Consider the following 20,035-nt stretch of genomic DNA (forward strand, 5'->3'; position numbering starts at 1 on the left):
CCAGCCAAACAGAGAAATGAAACGGGCCAGGTGGAACTGAGAACCTATCAAATTCATAACCAACCTAAAAGGGCAGCCTTTTTTCAGTACCATCTCCTTGTAAAGCCATTATCCAGTCAACAAATAGTTACTGCATACTTACCTATGTACTGTGCTCTTCCAGGCACTGGGAATTAATTAGTAAATCAAAGGGACAAAAGTCCCTGCCATTGTGGCGCTTACCTTTTAATGGAAAGGAACAGATAATAGATAGTAACTGCAATAAATAAATACATTATTCATTGTACTAGATGATGGTAACTGGTTAGAAAAGGCATGTCAGGGTAAGGAAAGTCAGGAGTGCTGTCTAAAGTCAATCCATGCTGAACTGCCAGATCTCCTCTGATCGGGGAAGCTAGGCAGGGTTAGCCCAGTTAGTGTTTGGAAGGGAAAGTCAGCAGTGCTGGTGAGCGGTGAGACTTACAATTTTAAATAAGAATGGTCAGTGTAGGATATTTTGAAAAGGTGAGATCTTAGCATTGTAGGTGAAGAACAGTGAAAGGTGTTGACTGCCAGTCCAAGGAGTTTAGAGTGTCTGTTGGCGGCAGTAAAACATAGCAGTGTATATGTATTCCATAAGGAAGAAGGAAACTGAAGGGTGCTTGGTGCCTTAGGAATCCCAGCCTCTGGGTTTCAAAAGGAAAAGCAAGTTGGCCTCTGGGTTTCAAAAGGAAAGCAAGTTGGCCTCTGGTTTAATCAGTCTGTTATATTGCTGCTCACCTGGTAGAGTTTTGGGATAATCTCACAAAAGTCTCAAACAAAATTAGATTTTTTTCTTAAAAAAAAAAATCCTTATTGACCTAGCCAGGTAGCTCAGTTGGTTAGAGCATCATCCCAATATGCCAAGGCTGCTGGTCTGATCTCCAGTCAGGGCACATACAAGTAGCAACCAATGATGTAAATAAGTGGAACAACAAATCACTGTCTCTCTCTCTCTCTCTCTCTCTCTCTCTCTTTCTCACTCACAAAAAAATAAATGAATAAATAATTTTTTCCCTAATAGAGACCACACCTGTGTTCATATGGGAACAATTGGAATAGTGATATCTTCAAGGTGTAAAGATTATATAAGTATATATGTGTCAAAAGTAGGAAATGCAAAAAAAGTGGTAGCTACAGTTGGTGCTGTGGTGGCCATGAAGTGTCCTAGGCCTCCCAAGGCTTCTGACCTATAAGATAAGAGCAGGGGGGGGGCATGTCCTTACAGTTTCCACTGCTAACAGCCATCTGTTGTTTCTTTTTCCTTTGTCTTTCTTTCTTCCTTCTTTTTTTTTTTAAGAAAAAAAAAAACACACTTTGACTCAGTATCTTTGCATATGGAGGTTTCATGTCCCTCTTTTGCCTGGGATCAAACAGGACTTCAGAAAAACTCAGGAGCACACTGCATTCGAGAGACATTAGACATGAAATTTTCAATGTAGTTTGTACAGAAGTCACATTTTGTCAGCCTCACAGATGTAAACATTACTTCGTTTTTAAACTGATCAGTTTTGCAAAGGGGCCAGAATTATTACTTGTTAGAGATGCACCAGTTTGAGCCTGCTGCTTTCTTAACAGTTTTTCAAATTTTATAATGTACTAAGTAAACTTAAAAAAATCAGGTCTGTGTGAAACACATGTTGGGGTGAAGCTATATTAAAATGAAATTTTCCTTTTTAAAATTTTCTGTGTTGAGCATCAAAAAGAGGCCTAAAAACTAAGGCCAGTCTTGAGGTCAAAACCCACTAAAGGATAAGGATGTCATCACCTCAGCTAAGCAGTCCTGTTCCCACTCAGCTAGTGTTGTGTCCTGAGCTTTGTTATTCTGCATTGGTGAGCAGGATGTATCTTGCTCCTTTTGAACTCTTCCTTTTAAAAAAAAATTTTATTGATTATGTTATTACAGTTGTCCTATTTCCCCCCTTTATTCCTTTCTGCCCTGCACAACCCCTTCCACCCTCATCCCCCCCTCCTCTTTAGTTCATGTCCAGGGATCATACATATAAGTTCTTTGGCTTCTCTATTTCCTGTACTATTCTTAACTTCCCCCTCTCTATTTTGTACCTATCTTTTATGCTTCTTATTCCCTGTACCTTTTCACCCTTTCTCCCCTCTCCTCCTCCCCACTGATAACTCTCCATGTGATCTCCATTTCTGTGATTCTATTCCTGTTCTAGTTGTTTGCTTAGTTTGTTTTTGTTTTTAGGTGCCGTTGTTGATAGTTGTGAGTTTGTTTTCATTTTCCGGTTCAGAATTTTGATCATCTTTTTCTTAAATAAGTAACTTGACCTTATCTGGGAAGCACTTTATCTGCCCTTCCATTCCAAATGAAAGCTTTGCTGGGTAGAGTGAGTAAACTTGGATGTAGGTCCTTGCCTTCCATGACTTGGAATACTTCAGCCCCTTCTTGCCTGCAAGGTTTCTTTTGACAAATCAGCATATAGTCTAATGGGCAGGGCACTCCTTTGGAGGTAACTCTTTCCTTTTCTCTAGCTGTTTTTGAGATTCCTTATCTTTAATCTTGGGTAATCTCATTATGATATGGCTGGGTGTGTGCTTCCTTGGGTCCAGCTTCTTTGGGACTCTCTGAGCTTCCAGGACTTCCCGAAAATCTATTTCCTTTGCCAGACTGGGGAAGTTCTCCTTCATTATATTCAACTAAGTTTTCTACTTCTTGCTCTTCTTCTCCTTCTGGCACCCATATGATTTGGATGTTGGAATGTTTAGTGTTGTCCTGGAAGTTCCTAAGCCTCTCCTCATGTTTTTGTATTCTTATTTCTTCATTCTGTTCTGGTTGAATGTTTATTTATTTGTTCTGCTCCAGATTATTGATCTGAGTCCTGGTTTCCTTCCCTTCACTATCAGTTCCCTTTACATTTTTCTTCATTTCACTTTGTATAGCCTCCACTTTTTTCTCCATTTTGTAGCCATACTCAACCATTTCTTTGAACATCCTGATTATCAGTGTTTTGAACTGTGCATCTGATAGGCTGGCTATCTCTTCATTGCTTACTCGTATTTTTTCTGGAGCTTTGATCTGTTCTTTCACATGGGCCATAGTTTTTTGTCTTGGCGTGCCTGTTACGCATTAAGGGGCAGAGCCTTAGGTATTGGCCTTGGTGGGGCAACCCACATTGCTGCATTGTGGTACTGTGTGTGGGGGAGGGATTCAAGAGGGAACAGTGACGTTTGCTTGGCTCTTAGGCGGCTTTCAGTCGCTTCCCCCACTGCCCACACGCATATTGGGCCCTTCTGGTGCTGAGTCCCTGGGTGGGTGGGTGGGTGTACATTCTAGTATCCTGTGGGTCTCTCCAACAAACTCCCCTGTGAGGCTGACAGTTTCTCACATCACCACAACCTGCCAAGGTTTTTTCAGTCAGAGGTTTTGAGGTTTTATTTTCCTGCATTGGAAACCCGGGTTGCACAGTCTGTCTTGCTCCCCAGTTGTTCTTCTTGTTTATCTGCATGCAATTGTGTGACTGCCTGGTCCTCCAGCCACAGTCTTGCTGTGTGTCCTTTCCTCCCCGGCTACTTATCTCCACCCCTCCTACCTGTGTAAATAATGTTTTGTCTTTAACTCCTTGGTCAGACTTCCATACAGTTCAATTTTCTAGCAGTTCCAGCTCTTTTTTATTTTTAAATGTGTTATTTATTCTTTTGGTTGTGTGAGGAGGCAGAATGTATCTATCTATGCCTCCATCTTAGCCAGAAGTCCTCTAAATAATAAAAAAAATTAAAATATCCTTATTATAGTTCCTAAGAGTTTGTCATTAAAAATAAAATTAGGTGATATGTGAGGCAATGGATATGTCAACTGATTTTATATATATATATAAAGTGTACAATGTGATGATTATATATATATATTATATAAATTTATCACATTTATATATGTTTATATAAAACCATCACATTGTGCACTTTAAATTTACAGAATATTATATGTCAATTATATTTTAATACAGCTAGAAAAACTTAAATATTATATAAACATGTTAATAAAAAAGCCTCTTTAATTACACTCTTTAACTTCCTGTTTCGCATAAATCCAAAGTTACATAGACTGTTTTCTATGTATAGACTTATCATCATTATTTCTTTTTCACATAAATAGGCATATACTAGGTATAGCATTTTCCATGTTACTTTTTAAAAAATTGTATTTTGCCAGAACTGGTGTGGCTTAGTGGGTTGGGCATCATCCCTCAAACCAAAAGGTTGCAGTTTTAATCCCCTTAGGGCACATGCCTGGGTCTAATGCCAGAGCCCAGGTTGGTGGTACAGAGGAAGTAACTGATCAGTGTTTCTCTTGCATATGGAAGTTTCTCTCCCTCTTTTTCTCCCTCCCTTCCCTTCTCTATAAAAACAATGTTTTTTAAATATTGTTTAGAAATCTTGTCTGCCTTTCCACTTCTTTCTACATTATATGATATACTTCCATTTGTGGAAGGAAGGAAGGAAGGAAAGAAGAGGCCATTTACCTCTATACAAAGAGGATGTGTCATAATATATAAAAGTAACTAACATTTACCATGTGCTTTTCTAAACATTTTAATTCATTGACTCCGCATAATAACCTGATGAGGTAGATAGCGTAAGGTCCTCGTTTTACAGAGAAGCTAAATGAGGCAGGGATGAAACATGGCCAGAGCTAGGCAGTGCCAGAGATGGGCTCTAGGACCAGCTTCAGTTGCAAGTAATTATTGTCATGAGGGACCCTGTGGACAATGGTGTGTGATTATAGAGGTTTTTCAAAAGAAAATAACAGCATTATTTTAATGACTGATAACAGTCAATATTTTATTGAATGATAACAGTCAATCTGTAATCTTGTGTGAAACTTTTCAAGTTTTAATGTTGGCTTAAAAAAGCAATAGCCTTATTGAGATATAATTCAAATATCCCAGATTTGCCCATGTAACAGTTTTTAGTATATTCATAATGTTGCTCAACCATTGCCTCTATCTAGGTCCGAAATATGTTCATAATTCCCAGAGGAGACCCCGTTTCCATTGAATAGTCACTCTTCACCCTGCCCTCTAGCCAGATGCTGGAAGCCACTAATCTGCCTTCTGTCTCAATGGATTTGCCTATTCTGGGTATTTCATATGAATGGACTCGTATAATATATGGCCTTTTGTGTCTGGCTTCTTGGCTTGTTTTTGAGGTTCATCTGTGTTGTCGCATTCCTTTTAGTGGCCAAATCATGTGCCACTGTGTAAATATACCACATTTTATTTATCTATTTATCAGGTGGACACTAGGGTTGTTTCCACCTTTTGGTTATTGTGAATAATGCTGTTATGAACATTGTATACAAGTATCTTTTTCAGTCCCTGCTTTCAGTTCTTTTGAGTATATATCTAGAAATGGAATTGTTGGAACATACTGTAATTTTGGGTTTAACCTTTTGAGGAACTGCCAAACTGTTTTCCACAAGGGCTGTACCGTTTTGCATTCCTACCAGCAATGTACAAGGATTTCTTTTCTTCCACATCCTTATTAACACTTGTCATTTTCTGGTTTTGTTTTTTTGGTTTTGTGTTCTTCATAGTGATCATAGTGGGTATGTAGTAGTATCTCATTGTGCTTTTGATTTGCATTTCTCTACTAACAAATGATATTGAGCATCTTTTCATTTGCTCATTGGTCATTTGTATTATTTTCTTTGGAGCAGTATGTATTGAGATCTTTTGTCCATTTTGAAAATTTGTAATAGTTTTTTATACATTCTGCATACAAGTTCTTTATCTACAAGTTTTCTATGTATAGACTTATCATCATTATTTCTTTTTCACATAAATAGGCATATACTAGGTATAGCATTTTCCTAGTATAATTTGTACAGATTTTCTCCATTCTATGGTTGTCTTTTCACTTTCTTGAAGGTATTATTTGAAGTACAAAAGTTTAATAATTTTGATAAAGCCCAATTTCTCTATTTGGCTTTGTTCTTAAAGAAATACCTGTAAACTGGTTAGCCTACTAACCATACACTTATGATTGCTGCTCTGTTGTTGTTGCCCCCAGAAGTCATTTGGAAACTAATGCTTTGTGAAAATACCCATTTACTGAAGTGGAGAAAGGCAAGAAACTCTGGAGAATAGTAAAGATTTCTTATCTGAAGCCATATTGTTTCAGTTCACCTTTTCTGCCCCTGAAGTTCCTTCACTTAAAGCAGTGATTTCCAACTGGTGTGCTACAAGAATTTTTAAAACATGCAATCCCTGACTATTCAGTAAGGGGCACTGACTCCTTTTCCCTTAGAGTGGCAAATAAAAAAAACGACAACAGCCAATACAGTAATAGTCATTAGTGTGAATGCATCAAAATTATACCTATTTTTGTCAGTTCAGCAAAAAATATATACTTTTGGTGTGCTGAAAAATTTTAGTAATTAGTTTATGTGTGCCATGAGATGAAAAACATTGAAAATCGCTGACTTAAAGCAGTTTGGTGTGGAAGAGAATGTGGAGAAGAAAGTAGAGAAATTTGTAGAAAGTAGGGAAGAGGATTGGGGTCTGGGTCCTGGAGATTTTATGTGATCAAAAGAGAGGTTAAAATAGATTGAATGGACTAAAATAAAAGGCTAGAAATTTTGCCTTGAGTCATAGATGGTGCCATTTGAAATCAGAATGGCCAAGAGAGTGTAGTAATTATGTATTTCTGGGAAGAAAAGTTTATGGACCATGCAGAAAGTGATTTGGGTTAAGGTCTCCTCTTTTATGTGAGACAATATGTGTTTGGGTTGGGCATCGGTAACAGGGAACTGTATTCATTCATCATTCATTCACATGTTAGTGAAAAACAGTTAAATCCACATGCTATTTATCTCAACGAAGAAAAGGAAGGTTTTATGTGAGAGGTGGAAAGGGGATGCAAACCTTTGTGGGATAGTGTATCCTTTGGAAAGCAGTACAAACCCAGGTGGACTACTGGATCAGGATGCACATAAAGAATGTGGAAAAAGTTGGGGTGCTGTTGTTTGCCAGATCTACGACTTGACTTAGAGCTGGAATTTTACTGAGGGAAGGGAGAGGAAAGATCAGTGATGCTGCTGCTTCCCTTTTGTGTCAGCATGCCTGAGTTCAGCCCTACTTATTCTGTGGACTAGGTTGGGGTCCTGACAAACACAGATCTTATGATTGTGGGGAGCTGAGTTCTAAGCTCCAAATGACAGCTTTATGTTGGAAATGCAAACTATTGATTCCTGGGGGAATAAGCATATGTCTATCTCATTGCCACCTTCATTTCAGAGTGTGTACTTTTAAACTCAATTCATGAAGTCCTATGATTTAGGGGTGGGGATGAATTCCCCTGTGCTTAGTGCAAGGTATCAGGAAAGATGTTCTTAACGAAGTGGAATTTGCAGGGGTACTTGATTGAACAGTAGGATTTCAGCCAAGGGAAGGAAGGTATTATAGATGGAGTTACATGTATGAACAAAGACTGGAGAGCTGGGATCTGGAGGAGGAAACATGTTTGAAACTATGAACTGCTCATTTTCGCTGGACTGTAGAGTGCTTGCTAGATGGGAAACTTAGATGTGATGGGTTGTACCTGGAACACTCACAGTCCCTGAGTGCTAGAAGAGAAGTTTTTATTAAATTCAGTGGCTAGTGGGGAGCCCTTAAAAGTGTTAGAGCAAGGACTGACATAAGTAAAGCCATGCTTCATTCTGCAAGACTGATCTGATTGTGTAACATGGATAGATTAGAATTGGGGCTCACTATATGATAGGCTTATCACTAGTAATAGCTAACACTTATAAGGTGTGTTTTTACTATTAACTTTAACAATACTATCATAAAGTCGATATCTCATTTTATAGATGAAGAGACAGGCACATAGAGGTTAAGTGATTTCCTCAGTTATACAGCCATTAAGTGGTAGTATTGGTATTCAACCTGGGCAGATTGGCTCTAGAACCCATGCTTTTAATTAACTGCTGGACCCATCAGGTGGTGATATGTACAGTCACTTCAGTGAAAGCTGTATTAATACAAAGGTGACATCAGGAATTATTTTTAACAGCGTGTTTAATTTTGCATTTATTATATATGAGGCAGTACTCTGGAACTCTAAACAGACAGCATCTTTTTATAGCTAAATGTTGGTCCAACTTTTCCATTCCTTCTCTATAATTAAATCCTTTCTCTCTCTCCTTTTTAAACTAGTTTACCTGAAGTCTTTAGAAGAAGATTTTAAATCAACCTTGTCAGTAATTAATAAAATACAGGTCACTGTTAAACTCCTAGAAACATTTGGGTATTATTCAGTTTAAAGTTACAATTTACTACCTTGTATGTGTGTATTTTTTAATTTCTCTCCTTAAAAGTTTTTTATCACTAGTGAAAGTTTCTTTGGGAGAATTTGTATGTAGCTACACACATATGATTAAGAAAACAAACTAAAAATTCAAAGCTTTGAACTTCTTGGCAAATGATACAGTGTGTAGAAGGAATATGTGGTCAGGCTAAGTCTCTAAAAAGAAAATTACCCTCATCTTTAAATCTCCACTTTTGCAGCTTTTCATATTATTTCTCATTTTGCACTTTTCAGCAATTCGAGCCGCTGAGCTGATGAATTTCATTTCCTTCCACTGTTCTCCCCCTAGTGGAACAGTTGTTCATGACAGTATGTAAGGAAGGTACAGTATTTCACTACAGAGAGCACAGTTAAGGAGGAGCCTTGCCTGCCATACCTGATATGCAGAATAGAGCCCTGGCTCTGTCTGAAAAAGAGAAAATGAAAGAGAGACTTATGGTCAGAGGAGGGAGAAAGGATAGGAGCACAGGCTCAGCCAATTTTAGGAGGAAATAAAGAAACCAAAGCCAACACTTTCTAATTCAGTGGATCTGAGTTTCTTGTCACTCAAATGAAGGTAGTTTTTGGGGGTTGATAATGAAGAATCTCTGTTACCAGCCCTGAAATTTGCACAGATAAATATACTGTGGTTGTTTGTTTTCAAGTTTATTAAAATGTTGTATTGGGACCAGTGTCTTTTTCTAAATAGAAAGTCTGGTTGTGTGGGGTTTTGCATCTTAGAAAAATTTTGGAAAGTTTCAGCCACTTTACATTAAACTAGATTTAAAAACTGGATGATCAACTCCCCGCCCCCCTCACTTATTGATGCCTTTGGCATTTGAACAAGCATTTTACAAGTGAAGCTGTTGTGCAAAGAATCATTCTTGTTAAAAGAGACCTTATTACCCTTGGCACCTACTGGGAACATCCCTAAATTTGGATGGTGAAGTAAGGCCATATTTTAAATACATCCCTGGAAGGGATGAAATGCTCAGGGCTTGGCAGAGTTTCACTTCTGACAGCCTGGTTCTTAAGCCACAAACAATCTAATTGGTAGTTACTACAGCTTTTTCCATAAGAGCATTTTGATGAATTAAATGTTTTTCCCTACTTCTTACTCATCTCATGTCCTCAGCAAAATTACTATATTGTGTTTACCCTGGTGCCTAGCTAGCAGAGTGCCTAGTATGGGATAGAAAATCCAGACCCATTTGACAACTTGAGTCCTCATTATAAAACATACTGCTTATCTGCAGATCCTAAAGATCCTCAGTTACATAACATCATTTGGAAGTGCACTGACAGGAGAACAGATTGATGGATTGTATGCAAGGCACACTGCTATTTTAAAATAATTACACTACATGAATATAAACTGTATTGGGTCATTTAAAAAAATTTTTTTAGTGTAGAAGAAGGGTACTAGGTAAGAAGTCGTCCTTTCTTTATTATGGCCTTATAGGTAGGTAAGACCGAGTGCTTGAGTTTCTGTTGTACTCTTGTTTATAGACCTTCTTTATAGTACCCTTTGTGTATGGAACTCTTTTAATATGTTACCCAAATTGAATGTCAGAGCACTGTACTTTCTCAGCTGGCAGTTTCGACTCCTGTTGGTGACTCATTTGAATATTTGGGAAACCTCTACCAACTATGGATATTAGAAACTGCCTGATCCAGAAGGGTTAGGACTTACGGCTGAAGAGAGTGTGGTAAAAATGCATTAACTGTAGCTGAAGAGATTGGTGGGGAATTGCCTACCATTGGTCCCCACATCTTCATTTACATGGTAATACATTTCTCAGATAAGAATTGATCTGAATTGCTTGGTTTGATATAGGACACTTATTTATAGTGTTATTTTGTGTTAAACGTTATACAAAGTATTTTCCATGAATCTTTTCATGTTTTTCCCAGAAGTCTGGCTCTTAACTTCCCTTTTAAACTATGGTGGACATAAGTTAGATAACTTGTTCAGGTTACACAGCTTACAAGTGGAAGAGCCACTCTATGAACCCAGAAGTACTTCCTAGGGACTTGCTCCAGAGCTCTCCCTCATTTTCCTTATCTGTAAATTCTCAGTAATACAACTTCTACCTTACACAATTGTGAATATTGAGACAATGCAGTAAGGTACCAATGGCAGTGGTAATAGGTGCTTAATAATTGATAACTACTATTAGTAGTAATTTCTCTTAGTAATTGTCATAATGCTAACAGGATACTTAGTATTTTTTTCATTTTAAGCCCTATTTTTTCTTTGCTAAACCAATCAAAATTTAAGGGAAAAAAGGTAGCAAAGTTGTAATAAGGACAGAAGTTGAAGTATTATACAAATCACCATATTGACCCTCATTGGCTAGAAGTCATATTTGTGAATCTGAAGTATTTTTTGCATTTAAAAAGGGGAAAATTAAGCAGTATCTTGAGGAAGTGGGACTGTACTGCATGTTTACCAGCCTTCCCCTTATTTTCCTTCTCACCCTGTCCTCTGAGGGTTCAAAAGGGCTGTCCTCAGGAGATCAACTATATGGATCTTGTCCATATAGTTGGGTGGACTTAAGCTTTTCTTTTTAGTGGCAACTCCAAATGCCATTAAAGTTCATATTTTCAATTATCTTGTATGGAATTATAGTCAACTCATAAACTTCACATCAACTCATAAACTTCAAATCAACTCATAAACTCTGTACTTTAATCTAAGAAGACAGAGAAGTTAGATGTTTTTATGCAATTATACAGTTTTTCAGTATTTGGTAAGGATGAAAAATTTAAAGTCTGCAATGGGACCATCTAAGATTGAGGTCCTGTGTTAAGAATTAGGAACCCTATTATTACCAGGGGAAATTATATGTTTTACCCATGCATTTTTCTCATTGGTGCTCTTATTAGGTTAAAGCTTTAGAAATTATTTTTAATAATTTCAAGTGTTTCTACTTTGTTTGGTTAATTTGTTTTTACTACTTCTTGGGTAAGGACAGGACACATCCATAGTTTAACTTTTTGAAACTTATGTTTGCATGCAATCCAGAAAAAAATTTACACACACTTCTAAATATGTTTAAAATAAAAAATTCATATATTTTTCTAAAGCTTTTTCAAATTTTGAACCTAAAATTTAAAATCCATTCCACAAGAGCTCTCTGTAGAATTTACGTGCAATAACCTTTCCTTATTAAGTTTTATTCTTACTTAAACATTTTTGTTTCTGCAAGTTGGACTATTTTTAGCAGAGAAGTTGGCCACCTCTATCACATCAGATGTCCTAGATAAAATACATGAATAAACCTGCTTTCTTCCTACCTAAGGAAAGTACCTGTGAGCAAGCAGCCAAGACACACGTGTCACAGGAGTGCTAATAGTACTGCTATGTGAAACATGATCAAAATCTTTGTTTGTCTCAGGCTTCAGATTTTCACATCTTCACAGGCTCTAATTTATTTACTTAATAAAGTAGCCTTTCACTATCTTATCACTGAAGCAAAAACTTCTGGCTCTGCGTGTGTGGTTGGGAGGGGTTCAAAATGTTGTTAGTGCTTAATTTAGTGAACTAAATCTGACAGAAAACTGTATTTTCTAAACACATTTTCTAGGAATGCTGTACACTGTCCTAAGCCCTGGGTTCCGGCCCTAAGCAAAGAGGGAGAGACTATATTAACTAGAATTAAAAATGAATCAGATTTTAAAATGGCAAGATTTTTTTTTTATTTTGGGGGTGAATGAATCACTACCAGGAGCAATAGAAGGGAAAATAGAGAAGTTTGGGATAGTGTCTCCAAAACATGTCAACGGATTCGTCCCTGTTCCTCTCCCTCCCTCCCCCCGCCGCCCCCCCCCACGCACACACGCACACACGCACACACTCAGTTCATGGTCTCCTCTTTGCTGGACAAGAAGTTCAAGTCCCCCAGGCGCACGCTGTGACTTCCAGTGGTGGACCTCCGGCAGACTTACCTGGAATGTCACCTGGGCTACATTTCTTTGATTTCCAGTGGTTTCCTCTACGCCATACGTTCTGTTGTGGCTTCCCATTCATGGTTTTTGTTTTGGACAGCTGTGCGGCTCCCTGTGAGCAGAGAGTTTTAGTGCCCCCTGCACCAGTCACTGAGGCCCCTGGGCGAAAGGGTCCAACGGCCACAACACTCAGCAGTGCCCTGGGGTCAACCTCTCGGCTCCTGCATAGGTGGCTGCCTTTCCGACTTAGCTCTGGCTCCACTCCGGGGGCTTGACGTGCAAACTTCGCCGGAGCAAGCTGAGAGGGAGGGACCGACGAGGGGGAGGAGGCGGCGGGAGGCGCCTCCACTTAAGGGAGCCGGCTGGGTGCCGCCGCTTGGACGGACGCGCAGACGGAAGGAAGGAGCGGGGCCGCAGGGCCTGAGCTGGGGATGCGAGCGGCCTCAGGGTGGGCAGCCAAGGGCCAGGGGTGTGTTTCTGGCCTCCCCGCCAAGGGCAGCAGTGGTAGAGCGAGGGCCGGCTGCTGCTACAGACGCCGGCCTCCGGCCTCCGTGCTGGTAGGGCGGCAGAGGCGTCTAGTCCCCTCCCCCGAGGGGCCACAGGAGTCGAAAGCGAAAGCGAGCCCGCGCAGCGCAGCGGACTTTGAGTCCCGGGCGGGAGGGGTGGCCCTGGAGGAGGCAGACTGGGCTGGCAGACTGGGCTGCCGGAGGGCGCTGTCAGCGCACCCCACCCGGCCCACGGGCCGCGCACGGCCCGCGCACGCCGCCGGAACTCGCGGCGCTTCCTTAAAAGCCGCCCCCAGCAAGACTCTTTTCCCCCTTTTTTTGTTACATTGTAGGAGCGGAAAGAATGTCGGAGCGGGCCGTAGATGACGTCAGGGGGGAGCCGCGCCGAGTGGCAGCGGCAGCGGCAGGCGGAGCAGCGGCCGCCCGGCAGCAGCCGCCACAGCAGCCGCTGCTGCAGCAGCCGCCGCGGCAGCAGCCTACGCTGCGGCGCCCACGGCCGGAGGACAGCGGCCCCGGCGCCACCTCCTCCTCGGCCGCTGCAATGGCGACCGTCGGAGAGCGCAGGCCTTTGCCCAGTCCCGAAACGATGCTGGGACAGTCGTGGAATCTGTGGGTCGAGGCTTCCAAACTTCCTGGGAAGGATGGTGAGTGTCCACACCCTCCTTTTCCCCACTCCCCGCTGTCCCGTTTTCTGGCCAGTCTCCACCCCTCCCCCATCCTGTGACCAGCCCCCTCGGGGTCCGAGATACTATCGCTCCGTTGCTTAGGGCAGAGGTACCCGCACCTACTCCGTGCGTGCGTGAGCCTACGTCACACTCCCAGCCACTGACCTGCCTCTCCCCTCTTTCTATATGTGTGTATCTCCTAGGGACGGAATTGGATGAAAGTTTCAAGGAGTTTGGGAAAAACCGCGAAGTCATGGGGCTCTGTCGTGAAGGTGAGTCCAGGCCACTGAAAGAATTTGTACAAGCCTCAGGGAAGTTTCCTTGCCAGCTTCACCTGGGCAGGGGACTCTGGCCAACCTTACCCATTCCTTCCTGCCACTCGAGGATGCTGCCAGAGGAAGAAGAAGAAGCGGAGGAACGGATGGAGCTTTTGGAAAATCTGGTTTGGTGGGTAGGGGGTCTTCTCATGATGGGGAGCATCCTGGAACCCTCCAGTGGAGGCCTGGCCCCGTGCAGCTTGCGTACTCATTGGTGATCACTGGCCACCTGCAGTGAGTTCAGGTTTGACCCCTTATGGAGAAACACCAGTGAAGGAGGGATTCTCCGCTTCTGAAAGCATTTCCGCAAATGCTTCAAGGGACTCTGGGAAGGGGCTCTGGGAAAAATTCAGGTGGCTTGCCACCTGAATTTTTCTGCTGGAAGTCAAAATGAATTTTAAACTTAAGGAAAGATGACATTTTACTTCTGCAGTCTTACTTTTGTGGAATTTAAGTTACAAAGTTTCAACAGGATCATCACACCCAAGGAGCAGTTAGTCAAATTTTTGTGAGCTGCCAAGATGGGGGGGGGGGGGTGGGGGGCATATGGTGAAATAAGCGTATAGTGCTCAAAAGGTGAAATCAGAGTCTAATTAGTGGTCAGTTTTTTAAATAAAACTGTTTGGTGTAAGGATACTCTGGGGAAATATTTGTAGATAAAGGTGTGCTTCCCAATAAAAGTCAGATTAGCTATCCAAATTGTCAGACTTTCCTTCAGATTTTCATTTTCCTTGAAAAGTCACCTTTGCTGTCTAATTAATGCCTGTGGCAGGCCTGGACACACTGGTCAGAAAAGAATTCTGGAGGCCAGTACATTTTAGGTTCAGTTCAGTTCAGTTTTTTTCAGTGGTACTGTGGACAAGGCCTTGAGGGAAATTTGGTATACAAAATATTTTTCTGTTCCCCTATGCAATTTTATTTCTCACATGCAGCTATTTAATTTTGGCATATTGTCCAGGACCCCAAAATAGGTAGAACTTTGGTGAGTGGGCCATATTAAAGTCCAGATTTGGCTTTTTATTACTGTCTTAACATTCATTAATTTGGTTTTTTGAATTGGCCACTTACTGGCCTTTTGGCACTAGGAAGAAGAGTAATTCCACTGGCAGCTCTTTGAGAATTTCCAGTTGGAACAGATTAGCAAATTAGTTGATTTTGAAAATGAGAATATTTGTTTGCAAGCAGAGGATAAAGAGGAAAAGCACAGGACTTGATGGTGATGTTGCAATAGGAAAAGTCAGTTGCTAGTCCGGTTTTAGTGTTGAATTGGCAGCTTGCCTGGGCTTAAAAAATTAAAATCACTAGGTGGCAACTCGCATAGGAAGCAGTTGGAGTAGAGTTGAAGAGGACCTGACCCACTCTTGTTCTTAGTTTTCATTCTCTGGGTGTGGATACATTTCCCATAGAGGGTTTCCAAATCTGTGTGAAAACAGTGTGTTAATTATTGGTGATTTCTCTAAAGAAGGTGAGTAAGTGTATTAGTGTTTCACTGGACAACTTGGTCTGGACTGAGACCCAGTTAATTTAGTGACCTGGACCCGGTTTCTGTTGTATTTGTAATTTTCTGCTGGGACATACTCATTAGTAGGTTTTACCATGGTTTTACCATGAAGATCTAAGACCTCTTAATTACCTTCTTGATGCACAAAGTGGTAATAGATTTGGTTGTATGTGCTTCTGGCCTATCAAATTATTAGTGATTATTAAGGGTGTAATTTTTTAAAATTGCTCTAACCATTTAGGGGATGCCAAAGATACCAGCTCTTCTGAAACTCTGCTACCTGTAGAAACTGAAGTTTTTAATTCAGTCCGTTCTTCATTCATTTGTGACTGAGTTTTCTAGGACAGTTTTAAAAAGCCAATCATGAGAAGGTTCAGCACTCATGCAGTGGGCCTTTGTTTTTGTAACAAAGAGTTTATGTCAGGCTGCCTAAGAAGTGAAAATGTATTTTAAAATTGTCAAAAATTATTAGACAGTTATCCTTTGTTTTTGGTTACCATTACTTCCAATAAATAGTATTTTGGAATTACATCTGTGCAAAATTCCTTCTGTCAATAAGGTTAAATTGAGAAGAAATATATACATAACTTGATCATATAAACAAAATCCTAAAAGTCAGAATCTCTCCATCCTGGAGGATATCTGGAGGATGAATATGGGCTAGACTTCTTGACTTCTCTAATTCATGATTGGAGACTTAAGTTTAGAAACGTGGGTGTGAAAGGAGAATGCTTAACCTTGCATTAGTTATTTCACCTCTCAGAATCTAGGTTTCCCTCTTTGCAAAAGGAGATGATAATACTTCCCAGAGTTGTTGTAGGGGTTGACATTAAATTAGGTAATGCATTGAAAATGACTCTACATGCTTCTTTCAGTCCTTTCAACTGCTGATAATCTGAGACCTGATTTCCTAACTTGATATCTATGTAGGTCAGGGATTTTTAACCAGAGACTTGACTTCAGGAGGTCATAGTCCCCCTGAAATTGTATGCAAAATAGTATGTATCCTTAGGGAGAGTGTCCAAAGATTTTGTTGGATTTTCAAGATGCTTTACATTCTGTACCCTCTAAATTCAAAACTTTTAACCTAGGACTTTTGTCTTTTTCCCTCTTGCCACTTATCTCGGGCAATTTCTTCATGGCAAGACTGCCCAACAGCTATTCCTGTGGGAGAAGTTGGAATAATTGATTTATGTGGAAGTGAGATTATTTGTGGTTTAGCTGATATATCAGTCCTTCTTACTATTTATATTTAGCACAGTAGGCAAATGTTAGAATAAAATTTCACTTATCTTTCAGAGGTCAGCTTCTTTTTAACCTGTATTTTTATGCTTTTATTGCATTGTTTGCTTCTTTAATTTGCAGCATGAGTTGATTGCACAGTTGATTTTGGTGGAAAAAAATTGGTAATACATTTGATTTCTTCCAAATGACTAAACTCAGAAGATGAATTACCTTTCTTTCCAAGAGATTTGTGAATTTCTGGAGTTCACAGAATTATGACTTGATGAAATTGATTGGTATGAGGTTAAGATTTTTCTTTTTCTTAAAATATATTTTATTGATTATGCCATTACAGTTGTCCCATTTCCCCCGTTCATTCCCCTCCACCCTGTACACCCTTTCCCACCCACATTTGGCCACTTTAGTTCATGTCCTTGTATCATAAGTTCTTTAGCTTATACATTTCCCATACTGTTCTTGCCCTCTCCCTGTCTAGTTTCTACCTGCCATCTGTACTACTTATTCTCTGTACCTTTTCCCCCTCTGTCCTCCTCCCACTCCCCTGTTGCTGACCCTTCATGTGATCTCCATTTCTGAGGTTCTGTTCCTGTTCTAGTTGTTGCTTAGTTTGTTTCTGTTTTTATTTTAGGTGTGGTTATTACTAATTGTGAGCTTGCTGTCATTTTACTATACACGTTTTTTATCTTTTTTTTCTTAGACAAGTCCCTTTAACATTTCATAAAATAAGGGCTTGGTGATGATGAACTCCTTGAACTTGACCTTATCTAAGAAGCACTTTATCTGCCCTTCCATTCTAAATGAAAGGTTTGCTGGATAGAGCAGTCTTGGATGTAGGTCTTTGGATTTCATGACTTGGAAACTTCTTGCCTGTAAGGTCTCTTTTGAGAAATCTGCTGACAGTCTGATGGGTACTCCTTTGTAGGTGACTGTCCCCTTATCCCTTGCTGCTTCTAGGATTCTCTCCTTCATTTTAATCTTGGATAATGTAATTATGATGTGCCTTGGTGTGTTCCTCCTTAGGTTCAACTTCTTTGGGACTCTCTGAGCTTCCTGAACTTCCTGGAAGTCTATTTCCTTTGCCAGATTGGGGAAGTTCTCTTTTACTATTTGTTTGAATAAGTTTTCCACTTGTTGCTGTTCCTCTTCCCCTTCTGGTACCCCTATAATTCAGATGTTGGAACATTTAAAGGTGTCCTAAGCCTCCCCTCATTTTTTTGAAATCTTGTTTCTTCATTCTTTTCTGTTTGGTTGTTTCTTTCTTCCTTCTGGTCCACTCCATTGATTTGAGTCCCAGTTTCTTTCCCATCCCTATTGGTTTCCTGTTCATTTTCCTTTATTTCACTTAGCATAGCCTTCATTTTTTCATCTAATTTATAACCAAATTCAACCAGTTGTGTGAGCATCCTGATTACTAGTGTTTTGAAGTGCGCATTGGATAGGTTCGTTATCTCTTCATTGCTTAGTTGTATTTTTTTCTGGAGCTTTGCTCTGTTCTTCCATTTGGGCCATTTGTTTTTGTCTTGACGTGCTTGTTACTAGTGAGGAGCAGAGTCTTAGGTGTTCACCAGGGTGGGGGAACCCACATAGCTGTGTTGTGACACTGTATGTGGGGAGGGGTCCAAGAGGGAAAAATGATGCTTGTTCTGCTGTCGGATTTCAGTCCCTTCCACCTCTTCTCCCAAGCAAATTGGGCTCTTCTGGTGCTGATTCCCAGGTGGGTGGGTTTGTGTACTTTCCAAGACCCTGTGGGTCTCTCCAACGAACTCGTTTGTGAGTTTGGGAGTCTCTCCTGGCACCTCAACTCCTACAGGTCTTTTCAATCGGTGTTTTGAGGCTTTATTTCCTTATTCTGGGACCCTGGGTTTCATGGTCTGTCTCGATTCCTAGTTTCGCCTGGTTTATCTGCATGTGAATGTGGGACTGCCAGGTCAGCCAGCCACCTTGCATACCACACCCCTTCACAATCTGCCACCTCGGTGGGTCTGCCAGCACTGCCTGTGCGCCCAGGGTCTACCTGCTGCCATCTTGTGCACCTGGAGTCCACAAGCCACTGCTTTTTTTGCCTGGACTTATCTCCATTAGGCTGCCGGACTCCGCCCCTCCTACTAGTCTGGATGAATGTGTCTATTTTAACTCCTTGGTTGTAGGACTTCTGTACAGTTCAATTTTCTGTCAGTTCTGGTTGTTTTTTCTTTGTTTCTAAATTTTTGTTGTCCTTATTTTGGTTGTGGGAGGAGGCACAGTATGTCTACCTACCGAGATTAAGGTTTTCATATTAGTGCCTGAACATATAGGAGACTTTAAAAATAAACACATTAAATGTGTTTAAATTTAAACACATATAAATTTCACATATTTATATGGTGTCCTGTGGTAGCCAACAGTGTAACTGGAATATCAGAGTAGCCTGTCCTTTTCCTTCCTCGAGATATTATGATGGCCTTTCATTGGAGTGTAAGCTTGCAGAGGACAGGGGCATGGCTAATTGACAGGGTGAGGCAAAAGTATGTTTACAGTTGTTCACATGGAAAATAATACAATAACTAATAATGCAAAAATAAACTCTGTTTGGTGTACTCACAACTGTAAACCTACTTTTTGCCCTACTCTGTATTTAGGTCCTGCACACTTTGTGCTCAGTAAATATTTGCCCCCGAAGTAAATTGATTGGCCTATCAAGAAGATTGCACCAAATCACTCAAAGATAGGGGTTCAAGTGACCAATTTTCCATTGTGTTGTGACTCTTAAAAAAATAGTTACCTATTCTCTGGAGAGGTGTGCTTTATGGCCCCAGGGGAGGCCAGAGGTTGACTTTCAGCACTTCCTGTTTGTTGCTCTCCCTGTCCTGAGTTTAGCGCTCCATTTACACCACAGGTGGCAAACACGGTCCCGAGGGCTAAATCACCTTGTTTTATCTGGCCAGGCACCTTGTTTCTACCTGGCAGCATTGCGGAGCTCCCTGCCTCTAGTTAAGGAGTTGTTACATTTATACAGCCCTAAAATTACATTTGGCCCTTTGAAGGCAACTGCTGGGCTGATATGGACCCCAGTGAAAATGACTTTGACACCCCAGAAAGAGTGCAGACAGGACAGGACATCACCTCTGTTGTCTCTGATATTTAGACAAGGGCATGAGATGGCAACCCAGGATGATGTCCATACTTGATGACAGGTGGTTTTTCATCACAATTACAGGAACACAGTTGACCCTAGGGCAAGATGGAAGAGGCTGATTGGCACCTACAGAAAGCTAGGTTAAAAAACAAACACAGATTAGAGAGGTAGGTAGTCTCAGTCAACACAGACTGAGAGAACATAACACTACGACCTTTTTCTTTCCTAGGTAAAAAAGAAAAAATAGGATCATAATAAAACAAATAGGTGTTTTGTGAAGTACTGTTAAAGGAACATTATAGGCATAAAACCCTCTCCCTGAGGTTAAGAGCATTTTTATTTTTCTCTAAGATTTCTCTTATGTTTTCCCCCCAATTTTAGGTGGGAGGTGGACAGTTTGAAATACACAA

General features: G+C 40.6%; 1 protein-coding gene across 5 annotated transcripts in view; it reads left to right on the plus strand.

The window, feature by feature from the left end:
- ATXN7 (ataxin 7) overlaps window positions 1–20,035 on the plus strand; it is a 147,025-nt gene that overhangs the window by 40,553 nt on the left and 86,437 nt on the right. For 3 of the 5 annotated variants that reach the window (XM_037040867.1, XM_037040872.1, XM_037040871.1), the window contains exons 3-4: window positions 13,115–13,426; window positions 13,651–13,719. In XM_037040867.1, the coding sequence (XP_036896762.1) occupies window positions 13,126–13,426; window positions 13,651–13,719 (370 nt within the window). In that variant the 5' untranslated portion in view covers window positions 13,115–13,125. Of the gene's footprint in view, window positions 1–12,637; window positions 12,746–13,114; window positions 13,427–13,650; window positions 13,720–20,035 lie in introns of those variants that run through there. The other 2 variants (XM_037040868.1, XM_037040869.1) reach the window with 2 other exon arrangements.

Source organism: Sturnira hondurensis, unplaced genomic scaffold, assembly GCF_014824575.4.
Source record: "Sturnira hondurensis isolate 20B ecotype Veracruz unplaced genomic scaffold, ASM1482457v3 Scaffold0002840, whole genome shotgun sequence".
NCBI lineage: Eukaryota > Metazoa > Chordata > Mammalia > Chiroptera > Phyllostomidae > Sturnira > Sturnira hondurensis.